This window comes from Siniperca chuatsi, linkage group LG3, assembly GCF_020085105.1.
Source record: "Siniperca chuatsi isolate FFG_IHB_CAS linkage group LG3, ASM2008510v1, whole genome shotgun sequence".
Taxonomy (NCBI): domain Eukaryota; kingdom Metazoa; phylum Chordata; class Actinopteri; order Centrarchiformes; family Sinipercidae; genus Siniperca; species Siniperca chuatsi.
Genome location: NC_058044.1, coordinates 26415163 through 26428294, shown reverse-complemented (window position 1 = coordinate 26428294; position 13132 = coordinate 26415163). Strand labels below are relative to the sequence as shown.

Below are 13132 nucleotides of genomic sequence, written 5' to 3'. Positions count from 1 at the left end.
CTAGTTTTATCCCCAGAAGGGAACTATAGGATAACTTTCTACATCTTTTCTTTCAATCCAGATCAGAGGATCAGTGTTTCAAAGATACTGAATCAACTAACAGTGAAGAAAAGCGATCCTGAAATCAGGAATCATATCTCAAAATCCTCTATTGTGCTTCTTGCACTTAGCTTCACCTTAGAGTTTCATCAATTTCCTGAAAGGCAGATCTTTAACCAGGCATTGTGATATGAAGGATGAACAGGATGCCCTCTCGTTTTAATGGTTCAACAGATGCGATGGAATATCTGCTGCACCACAACAGAGTTTATTTCTCTAGAGGAGGTGGGGTTATCTTAACATTACCTGTGCAGGTCAGTGATTTTATTCTCATCCGGAGCGCGCATGTGTGAGTTTTTTTCTGCGGGAAGAGATGCTTTTCCTATTACTGCATTTTATCACCTCAGTGTGAAATTTGACTTTGTGTGAAAATGGAGGGAATCGAAAATGTTTTTGCTTAAACATGTTGACAACATCATACAGTATAGGCCTATTTGGGAACCAATACAACGAAGGAACAAAATTTAAGCTGGAGGGCAAGACCCCATAAGCTCAATAAATAGGCTGTTGTAATCTCAGCTACAGCTAGGCACTGGGATTTTCTTTTGGCTTTGTCCTGCAGAATGTCCATGTCTATTACAGACCACTGTCTGTAATTTCACAATGGTTAAAATAAGAACAGTAAGTTAAATTGCAGAGGAGCACAGTGAATATGTTATTCCCCACCTCCCCCTGTAATGTCCGAATGGGGCTAGGTAGAGCAGGTCATCCACAGGGTTGGTGGTTTGATCCCCAACTCCTCCTGTCCACATGTCGAAGTGTCCTTGGGCAAGACACTGAACCCCAAATCACCCCCGATACCTTGCACCTTGCATGGTAGCTCGCTGCCATCGGGGTGTGTGTGAATGGGTGAGTGAGAAGCAAATTGTAAAGCACTTTGGATAAAAACACTACTCATTTACTTACTCACTTACTCATAATGCAGAAAAATTTACCCTTAGTGTTATACTTTTATATTATATTTCATTATTTTTACAAATGTATTAATGTGTAAGTAGCATTTTACTGTTGTAGTTGGTCGAGACTGAGTTAATTTAAACTATTTTATATATGGATATTTTATATAACAGTGTGTCATATTTCATAAGCTCATTTTCTATGTAAAATCTTAAACTGTAAAGTAATTAGAAACTAAAGCTGTCTAATAAATGAAGTAAAAAGTGTAAGTAGTTCCTCCAAATTGTAGTGGAGTAGAAATATAAAGTAGCATGAAATAGAAATACTCAAGTAAAGTACACGTACCTCAGATTTGTACTTGAGTACTGAAATGTACTTTTTCACATCTCACCAATGAACCTTGGTTTCTCTGCATGCTGCATAAAGCACATGGTGGCCCTTCCCATACTGACCAGTCCTGTGCTCGTCTGTCAGTCTGTCTGTGTATCTGTCATTATTCATGGTGATGAACCCAGTCTGTGGGCATGAACCTGCCCTGGTTAGGGAGTTACCCAGGAGCAGATGGAGGAATCAAAGGCCACATTACACACACACACACACACACACACACACACACACAAACCAGCTTTACATTATTTACAAGTGCCCAGTAAGCATTAATTCACATGGTCTTGCCAGCTTATCCATTATATATCAAGTCAGCGAACAATGTCATAAACTACAATACATAACTAGCAAACATACACACACACACACACACACACACACACACACACATATAAAACATATTTAACATCATCTATTCAACAAATGAACAATAATTTAAGCACAACACATTATTTGTAACTTTTCAACACCAAATTAATAACATTTTAAATCAATCTGCCCTTGAAAAAAAGTTCTAAATGGTTTTGTCACATCATGTTGTGTTGTGGTGAGCGCCATATGTTCTCTGTGGAGATTGCCTCTCCTCTTGACTCTGTGTTGCAACCTCTAAGAATACATTAAAATGTTGTTTCATATGTGCTGTAGGAGACTTGCCCATATTAATAATAGAATGGGAATCCTATATTACAGCCCAGCGTACGGCTCTTTCCACCATGTAGTTATCATGAGAAGACATACACGTCTTGCGACAGGGCTGGCTCAGGGACGTGACGGGGTGTCGGCTTGGGTTTTTTGGATGAGTGCTCCAGCTGTGTGGTGGGGCTATCAGGCAAGAGGTTGTGTGTGGGTTGGAGAGAGGATAGGTGCATGAGTTAGGGAACAGGAGGAAACACAGGGCGTGCACAGAAGGAATCGAAACATAAAATGAGATGTGACAGAAAATCTGCCCAAACCACAGAAGTGTCGATTTAAGAGCTGAGGGTTTGACATGAAAAGATAGAAGAGCGACAGAGAAAGGGAGGATTGTGGCCACATTGAGCTAAATGGCGTTTCTGTGTGTTTCTGGGTATGTTTTTGTGTGGGGGTAAAATGTGGTACACACGGATATAAACTGATGTTTTGAACAAAGCTTTTCTCTTAAGAAACCACTGTTATACATGTTAAACATTAGTATTGTGTTCGGGTTTGGAGAGTGTACAGAACCCCTTGTAAAACCTCAACTTGATGTTTTGACTCTTAAGGCATTATGCTAAGCTAAACTAACCATCTTCTAGCTGTAGCTTCATATTTAACAGACAGATATGAAAGTGGTATTGATCTTCTCATCTAACCCTCAGCAGGAAGGCAAATAAGCAAATTTCCCAAAATGTTGACCTATGCCTTTAAAGGAGACACATGGAAATAGTTATGATCAGAATAGGAAATTTAGGTCAAAGAGGGAGGGAGAGTGAGGAGCAGCTCAGAAGGAAAAGGGGCAAAAATGTGAGCGGGCATATCTCAACACTGAGATTAAATGTTCTTGTCGAATGAAAGAAAGGACTGAGGGCCTGTAGTGCCACAAAATGAAAAAGGATTGAGGGGAGAAACAAAGTACTTGCTCTTTCAAAGACGAATATTCTCACTTGGTAGGGTGCTGCCACTGGTAGAATAACAGTTTTAAGTTCAGAGGAAGATGAAGTGCAGTAACTACAAGGTACCTGCATTAGCATGCACCACAGTCACCGTAGATAAATCAGATGGAATGCCTTTAACATAAACAAAACACAAAATCCTGAAAAACATGCAATATGCAAAAGTTTGACAAAGAGTGCTCAACTTAACTTTCTCTTACTCACTCCAAACAAGTTCTTCACTTTTTCTGTCTGTCTTCAAACATACGCTATACCTTCGCCTTGCCAAAACACACACAGACACACACACTTACCACGTCAATGATTTGTAGCAGCGTGAGGCCGAGTTCCACCACGATGGGTGCAGAGTCGTTTTGGACGGGTCTTTCCAGCCGATTGTAGTTTACCATCAGGTCGTGGTACAGCTTCCTCTGGTACACACCGGCATCACAACCTGGAGCGATAGAGGGAGAGGAACAGCATCAATGAGACAAAGGGAAGGATGAAATTGAGGAAGGAGGTAAAGGATAAGAGTCGTTTGAGGTGTAAGACAGTAGAGGAGGGAAAAAAAGAATAAAATAATAATAGGTAGTAGAGTTACAGGAGTAAAAGGGAAGGAGGAAGAGTAACAGGTGAGAGTGGAGTTGGGCTTCACCACACCACGTGTGGAGAACAAAGACAGCGGCCTAGTTGGAAAGGGCAAAGCCTTGACCCGAGGCCTGAATGGGAAACCAAAGGCCAGACAGTAGAACGCCGCCAAATCTCCACCAGCCGTTCACACCCAGACGCAAGATCTCGGTTGAATCTAACGCGAGATCTCAGTTGAATCCAAACACTGGATTCCTTTTGGACGGGACACACAATACAGCGCATGAATTATCAGCGAACGGCTTTGACGTCATCACCTCAATAAAGCCTGGCGCAACAGACTGTTTCCCCAAATCAATCCCAAACCTGCAGAAGGAAGAGTCAGGTTTTCCCGCTTCTTCACGGAGAGAAAGCCTGCCGCTGAGCCTCTCTCTCTCCCCACCGAGTGTGGTTCCGGGTACCCGGCTCCGTCAGTATCCAAGCCTTCCGGACAACCAGACGGACTGATGCATGAAATCGCTATCAAGAGCGAGCTCAAGGAAGAGGCTTGTGTCGGGGCGGAGATAGATTTTATAACTGTGTGTCATTTGATCTAAGCTTCACTGTTGTGAATTGTGCTGTGCTTATTTTGGAAAGTAGTGGACCGCCGCGTCCTGTTTTGCTGTGTGTTTTTCTTTGTGCTTAACAGTCTTACAAAAAAACAGTCCATTTTGTGTCGGTACCACGCTGTTGGACCGTTTAATGGTTAGTTTTAACCACTGTGGAAGCTAATAATTGTGCTTTATCAGACCAAAGTCCAGTAACACGGCTGTTGAATGAAAGTTTGCTGCCAGGTTCCTGTGTGATAAAGGGACAGCTATTGTACTTTGCCACAGCATGTGAGGTTTCTTGTACCTTACTCTGTGTGCTTTTCTTTCTCTTTCCTCTCCACTAACCCACACACCTTTACGTGTACATATACACTTACACACACATCTCAAACGAACCAGATAGTGTGGTAGCATAACTAGCTCTGCTCTACGTTATCTTGGGAACAAATAGAGCGGTGTTCTCCATTTGGGCTCTCCCCTTTGTTTGAGTTTCGCTGGTCTCCCCGCAATTTTGGATCTATGCGTGACGACCACCCACATAGTCACATCCGCCGTCTTCCTCGCACCCCTCGTCTATATTGTCCCCCACACACACACAGACCTTATATGCTTGCTGATTGTTGTATTCTTTAGACTATACGATAGTGGTTGTTGGCTGAAGTTATTGATTGTTAATCAGTGCTAAGGTTGAATAAATTGTATCTTTTAAAGAGCAGTTGCCTGTGGTTATTGTGTGTACGTGTTGTAATAACAGCTGGTTGTGATGGTCACTGTCCACCATTATTAATGTAACATAAATATCAGCATTTTTAGGGGGACAGCCACCTTTGAGACTATTTCATGTTTGGTTATTGGTCCCTGATCCCAGTGTGGTGCCCTGTAATTATTAATCCATATTAATAATTTCGATACCATTAATACTTTTATTAATATTCATAAATATCTTTGATATTTTGCTAATAACCAAACCTGCCCTACCTGAATCCCAACAGAGGAAATAATGGAAGAATGACATGGTAAGTACAAAGAGAGAAAAAGGAACATGGTGGGAGGAACTGACTAATTAAAATTCTACTGTTTACATCTTTAACAAAGACTCAGTCAACCTAGTAGTTTAATAAAACATACTCAAAATGTTCTCCCACACATATTAACACCTGTAATCTAATCAACGCTACTATTGCAATTATTTCCAACATTGTTCACGCAGCACCAAATCCCTCAAGAAATCCTGATTAAGTCACGATATGCTGAATGTAATGAGCACATTATCAACTCAGTGAACTTTAATTGTGTTGTCTGGGATTTCTTTTTGTCTCTCCTGTATTCATTAGGCCTCTGAACAATGAGGCATCCATCTTTATCAAGAATGAACATTACAGCGCAGTCCCTGATGCAAAAGAAAACCCAGTCCGTTGTGAAGGTAGCATGTCTTCTCTTTGGAACAACACATGTAGTATTGTTTCTCTTTCACCAGTGCTTCTGTCAGTAATATTTGGCTCAATAAAGGCTTTGACTGCGTGACTATCAGTACAGTCTATTTCATAGAAGGCAGGACAAAAATGTAAGGTAATAAATGTAATTTATATTATAATATTATAGATATTGTATATATACATTATGTTGGTACTGTATTTTAGTAGTAGGGGTGCACGGTGGCAGAGCGGCTAAAGCTCCTGCCTCCCAATAAGGAGATCGTGGGTTCGTGGGATCGATTCCCGGACCAGACCAACATCACACAATCTCTCTGGGTGGAGTCTGCATGTCCTCCCCGTGTTACCGTGGGTTCTCTCCGGGTTCTCCGGCTTCCTCCCACCGTCCAAAGACATGCATGTGTAGGTTAATTGATAACTCTAAATTGCCCGTATTGAATGAATGTGAGAGTGAATGGTTGTCTGTCCTTGTCTGTGTCTGTGTTAGCCCTGCGACGAGTTGGCCACTGTCCAGGGTGTACCCTGCCTAAGGCCCAAAGTCACTGGGATAGGCTCCAGTCACCCGCGACCCCTAACGGGACCAAGCGGTAGAAAAATGGATGTATTTTAGTATTTCAAAGCCCAAAAAAAATTATTTCGTATCTCTAAATCCAAATCATTTCATCTCATTTAGGGTCCCTATTAGTTTTGTGGGGCTTTTGAGTCGGCCTTGCATGACAAGACTGACTCCTCGGACAACCCTGGCATTTCCAGGGAATTGGTGGATGTTGTTGCCTCCCTAGACAGTGTGCTGGAGGAGCACCTTGACAGATAACTTACCGTTTTAAAGGCAGTCAAAGACGGTACAAAACGATCTGTTGGACTGTATGCTGTCAGTGCTAAAGGATTACATTTTGGAGGAAGTAAAGAGCGCTGATGTTATCGCCATTCAAGCAACGAGACCACTGACTTTCCCCCCACTGCCAGCTGGTGTTTGTGCTAAGCTACATCGACGCCAACAGTAACATCCAACAGCGTTTTTTCGAGTTCATTACGAACCGCCGACACCATCGCTACAGCACCTCAAATGGACAATGAATAACTCTGTGTACAATTGTTCATGTTCAGCCCCAGTGTGTGTTTGTGTGTGATGTGCATAGTCGACATTTTAAACCAAATCTCAAATGATTCCATGTGTTTGAGGTCAACTGAAGATGATTGTTATTTTGGGTATTTCCTTCTGTTAACTGTTTGTATTGGTTATCAGGGACCCCACAATTTATTTTTGAGTATAATTCAATTGAATTCACTTGTGAGAGAGTTTTGAAGTAGAAGTTTGCCAGAGTTGACTATTTCTACACCTCATAGCACATGACTCCCATGCTTTTGTCCATTCAAGTGTCTGAATAGAAACTTAACACCACTAACTGCACTTCATTGGTTTCCCCAACAAAACAAGGTCCATAGGGGCATCTCAAGAAATAAACATTTTCTATTACATGTTTTATATTATACTGAATTCACCTGTGTGGGTGACCAAAATAAGATGTCCTGATGTGTTTGTCAAGGTGTTACTTACTGCTTTATTTTATGCTGGAATAAAATAATTGTTAAATATTTAACTGCAAATATAGGAATTCCTTTTTGATACATTCACTTTTTTTGCATTAAATCATACTTGGATGTTTGCTGTTAGCAGTGGTGCTACTGAAAAAGACACTGTAACTGACAGCAATGTACGACCCGGGGACAATGAGCTGAAAGCAGCACATAGACTGCACCAATATGAATCAAAATTGTCTCATGTTTCATCAGAATAATTTGAAAGATGCCATAATCACATACGAATTCTAAACACGGTGGCTTTAAGCTACCCATCCTCTGAAACTTGGGAGGAACTGAAAAGGTTTCAGTCCGCATCTCCCCAGTGACCCTTGTCCAAATTAGATGTTGTCTCCACATATTCCAGCAATTACCGAGTGACAGCCAAGACGCCAGTTCATCCACAATGACTGAGTGGATGGCTAATTAGCAAATGAGGCAAAAATAAACAAAGACAGCTCGCTGGGTGTTTGTGTGTGAGGGTGTTGGCGAGTGTCAGACGGGGCACCCCTAAATCCTGGCATGACAGGGAATCTGCATAATGGGTGAGAGTGGCAGCCAGCTAAAGTGTTGAGAATCAATGGAGTGAAGCGAGCCGAGCCAAAACAAGCTGAATAGAGTTGAGCTCACCAGTAAAGAGCCCTGTCATTGAGCCACATCTCTGAATGGGTGCCTGGGATACACTGCGGTTAATCTATAATAGTAAATTTAAAGTCAGTCCCCCTATGTCCTACTTGTGTGTTTCCCCATTGTTTGAAGAAAACCGATACATCCGGTAACTCAAACAGTAGAATAAAAAATGACAGTGCAGCTAAAGTGCAGTGCAAGATATGAATACATAGCTCCAAGCTGAACTAAAAAAACAGAAAAGTTTTACTGATGAGGCAAACATTTGGTGACCTTGCTGGCCTTATCAGTCTCATCAGCCCGGGCATTTCAGAGCTGTTCTCTCTTTTTGTTGTTTTTTCGTTATCAGCAAGGTTGGTGTTACAGAATGTGCTTGGTTGGGGTGGAGGCAGATGACGTGGCAGTGACCTGGGGGGTGCGGGTGGTGGTGGGGTGAATTTAATTCCAGCATTAACCAGCGCTTCCATTTTATCAGTGAATCCCAAAAAGGAGAGAGCGAAACAGCTTATAAAACCAAAAATGTGTATGTAGAAGTGTACTGCAGGGTGTGTTAGTACACCCACGACATCACTGCTGGGTGTGGTTACAGGTGCAGCAGAGCACACTTCTGGCCACACCCAACCAGAGAGGGCAGTGAGACGCTGCGTTTCTGCTTGGTGTTAACTTACTCTTTAGAGACTTTTGTTATAAACACTGGCTGGTGTTTATACTTATGTTACACTTTCCTCCAGATGGAAAATTAATCTACTTTAGCTGAAAATGTACAGATCGATATCACTTGACAAATTTACAGCAAAGAAACCAGTTTTTCATGTGACCAATGTAAATATTCACCCTCAAGAAAATATTGTACAGAGAGTAGATGTCACCGTGCTTTAAACAGAAGATCTCTGTTAGATTGAAACATTGCTCAGTTAAAATTGCAGGTAGCTATGTTAGATTCTTACAGTGCTTTAAAGAGCCACGCGAGGGGCCGCTGTAACATGATCTTTCTATCAAACATGAAGCCTCTTGTGTTGGCCCTTTTAGGTGAGGATATTTTTTGTGTTTTTCAAACGTCACATTAAACCTTAAGTATTTTTAAAATAATGTAGGTGCATGTTGTGTGTGCATGTTGTGTGGATCAATAAACACTTATTTCTGTTGTAAGACTGAGCTACTTTTGTTTTTACAAGGTCAAGCCATGTAATGTGGTGTGTCTCTAAGATAAAAAACAATGACTGTTTCAAAATGATTATCTGGAAATCCATTAACCAACCCTATACCTTGTGAAAGCATGTCCTGCAGCAGGGGCACATTGTCACAATCTGTCATAACTGGCTAGAACACCATCATAGTGTTGAAAGAGGTACACATTTCTAGCTGTATTTTTCACCTTGCATCTTATTCTCATAATCGTGGCTTGGACTGAAATGATTTCTGTAACATTTAATTTTATTTGAAAAACTATAAGGTTCCCCTTGCATGTCTCAATTTTTTTTTTTTTGCCAAGCTTGTTGTTTCCCAAATCTCCACAATGAAGGTGGCGAGTGCCAAATTATTGTAATAGTCAGAATGGACACAATGTACCCAAGTTGAAATATACTGGAATTTACCTCTAAAGCTTTCTATTGATGTTGATGTTCTTAATCTCTATAAATACTGTATTATGTGTAACTTTGGGTCTTATAAAGAAGAAATATTTCCCAACCCCATTTTTGTTACAATCACTGACAGACAAGAAAAGTTAAAGCAGTGTCAATCACTGTCTTTTATGTCTTATGTAAAGCACTTTGAATTACCTTGTTGAATGGTGCTATACAATAACAGGCATTTAGACGGCTAGAAAAAGTGCTGTTACAAGATTGTTGTGAGGGATTAGAACAGATAGCTCATCTCTCAGTTTACTGTCACGTTAAAGGAGGTCGCAAGGGTTTTAGGGAAGACCGGATTACTGTCTCATTATGTTGTGTAGCCCTGAGGGCAACTACTGCAGTGTGGAAAATGTAAACAGGAAAAAAAGTCACTCTGTCTGCACTCTCCCTCTCCTGCTTTCACACACCTCTCCTTTGAGTCGTCTGTGTGTGCAGCAGCAGCTAATGGATCAATCAATGTACAAAACTCCCCACTCATACATACTCACAATTTATGGATTCTCACATTTCATTGATATACTCACTTTTCCATTATTGTTAAGGTCTTACAGTATGTATGTTGTCTTTATTTAGTCATTTTGGCTTTGGTCTGAGAGGATGGGTGAATACCAAAGTGGTTTAGACATGGGGCCTTATCACCTTTAACTCTTAATGAGTCAAAATTCCACCTCAGTATGGCCTGTGGAGTTGCACTACTAGAGGATAAGTATTGGAATGTACTGTATAGCCTATATTGTATTTAGCTTTTGAATGTCTTTAATTTCTTATTCTGTTTAATTTATTAATTTTAAATAGCTCTTTAGCTGTTTCCTACCTCTTTAGACTGCTTATTGTGCTGGTTAACACGTGAATTTCCCCTCTGAGATCCATAAACTTTTTTTTTATCTTAATTGTTCTAAAGGAGGATGCTTAAAAGGCTGTGGTTGTCAAGGACTGTGCTGAAAATCAACATAATGCTCACAGCACCATTACAAAAAAATTGTACATTTTCAAATTGACCAAGAAGTTAAGTACTAAATATAACAGTCAGTGTTGCTTTTTTAAATCAGTGCAAATGGTTTACAGAGGTTATCATGTCACAATGATTTCTCTTACCCTACATGGAGAGATTCGCACCTGAAACACATGACAGACCAAATGTAGTGTTCAGTGTCACTGAATTTGCTTCAATTTCAAATACGACATGCTGTTTTGTTTCAGGGAGGGCAGTGATTGGTAAGTCTCATTACTGCAATATAGGGCTGCAACTAACAATTATTTTTATTATAGATTAATCTGATGATTATTTTCTCGATTAATCATTTGGCCTTTAAAACATGAAAAAGTGTGAAAAACTTCCATCACGGTGTCCGAGCCCAAGGTGTTGTCATCAAATGTTCTTGTTTTATCCGTCCAACAGTCCAAAAGCCAAAGATATTTAGCAGGACAAAGAAAAACAGCAGAAATATCACACTCTAGAATGTAACCATCAACTGTTTGGTATTTTAGCTTGAAAAATCACTGAAATTATTAATCGATTATCAGAATAGTTGCAGATTCATTTTCTGTCGATTAATCAAGTAATTGCTGCAGCTCTACTGTAATGCAGGAAAAAAAGAACACAGTTGTATTTGTCAACCACACTTCAATTAAAACGTGTATAATGGATGAATTCGAGCATGCATTTTTTATTTAGCAGCAATCTTCTGGCCAGCTCTGGCAGACTTGCAAGTAGGAGTTCACCTTTGTTCAACTTTGGCCTGCTTATTAACCCGGTTGGGCAATAAAAACACTGACACACTGTGTTTGCAAACAAAGTTATTAATATAGTGATCATCACCTTGTTTTGTACAATACTGCACTGACAGGCTACCGGCAGCAGCATCGCTCTCATACACTGTTTACAGAATGTGATTGCTCTGCTCAATATTTGTTTATTATCCACACAGGATACGATGTCGATCCGTGACATCATATCCTTTTTCGGGGGCATTTTCAGTGGACAGAAGGCTAATGTGTGCCCACCTATAGACACTACCTGGACATCCACCCACTTTCAAAAAGCTTAAAGATCTCATTTCACTTCACTTAACAGATTTTAAGGCATTTCAAGCTCTTTCCTGCAAAAAGCCTCATCCTCCTAATATTCATCTTGCCCTCAGAGCGTCCCTCTGACATACAGACTTCCTGTCCCAGTCTTCCATGGCCAAACCACACTTCCACTTCTATCCTCTTTTGCATCTCCCTGATTACAATTGTTTTTTGTTTATTTCAATTTTTAGCAATAAAGCCAGCCCTCACCGATTTGCTACATGACCCACAACCTCAATATATAGACTGAACATACCAATACAGACAGAGCCCTAACATAGCCTGAATTCATCTATCAGTTTCAAATGGCTACCATATATCTCTCTCATCGCATTGACCTCTCATATTTCCATTTCAGAGCCCACTGGGGGCCTCATTCGATCCTCAGTCATTAAAGCTCAGTTAAATTGTATAGAAATAAAAAGCATTTCTTTTATTGCTGGGAGGCTGCAGCAGTAGACACACAGGCAATTCACTTTATGAGTCGTTCACCCTTGAAAGTACTTGTTGCCTTCAAAATAATTTTTACAGACTTGGTGTCCATGGTGTGCTCATTTTTCCTGTCACAGACAATGACAAATCATTGAGACAAAACCTGCCACAGACTTGACATGAAGTATTCCCAGGTATAAATCCAAATCAAATCTCGCGTGAAATTCTAAAATGCCCTTTTTGCTTTGTGTATCTATTTGACTGAATGCAATTTGGGAATAATCATGCAATTTTATAACAACAATCTCAATGCATGTCCTTAAAGGGGTACTCCAGCAATTTATTATGTCACTTCCATAAAGGTGATGCACTTGTGAGAGACAAATTTAAAAAAGAAATATCAAAATCGATAAGTGGAGGGCAAAATATCTTGACTTTTAGTCAAGAGTGGAACTAACCATGACCAGTTAGCAGTGCTCCATTAATGAAAGAAAAGTTCCATTTTCAAAGTAAAACAGAAACATTTAAATATGAAACTGGTCCACAAAAACACCTGTGGATCTCTAAGTATGCCAGCTCTTCCTTACTCTATGCCAAGTGATATTTATATCTGGATAAATATTTTACCTATACATACTGTACATTTTTGATATACAAAGACACAATACAGTGCTCATTTATTAGTCATTTACATGATGTCTCAATTTCTAGAGGAATTATGTGTTCAATGATGTGTTCCTATTGAAGCGCATATTGAGTGTATATTCCATAAAGGCAATTTGTGTGTTTTTCTATGTGTGAATATCAACGCATTGACAAGTTAACTATGTGACCTGCCATTAGTAGAACCATGGAACCAGTAAATGCTAGAGCACTAAGACACTAAGACAAACACTGGCATGCAACTGACATTAAATAAGACTAAATATGAAATATTTAGTTTGGCTGACCACAGTTTACACACATCTTGCATGATTTAAAGTCATAAAATGTAACATGGCACGCCCATAGCTTCTCTGCAGGTCAAGTTAAGGAAATATTTTGAGTACAGTAGAGAGCAGCTGTAGAAAACTATACAAAATTTTACACCCCAAAGCAAAATCCTAATCTGGGCTTTTCCCATCTTTGTGAGTATAATAGTGGAGCTTTCAAGGGCCAGACGGTAACCCCTAACAGCTTGCTGC

The 13132-nt window shown here is 40.2% G+C and overlaps 1 protein-coding gene across 1 annotated transcript in view; it reads right to left on the bottom strand.

Annotated features, from left to right (window-relative positions):
* Positions 1–13132, bottom strand: part of LOC122873692 (neuronal acetylcholine receptor subunit alpha-7-like) — a 45519-nt gene that overhangs the window by 28190 nt on the left and 4197 nt on the right. Inside the window, exon 2 of the mRNA XM_044190729.1 lies at positions 3308–3447. Within this exon, the coding sequence (XP_044046664.1) occupies positions 3308–3447 (140 nt within the window). The remainder of the gene's footprint in view (positions 1–3307; positions 3448–13132) is intronic.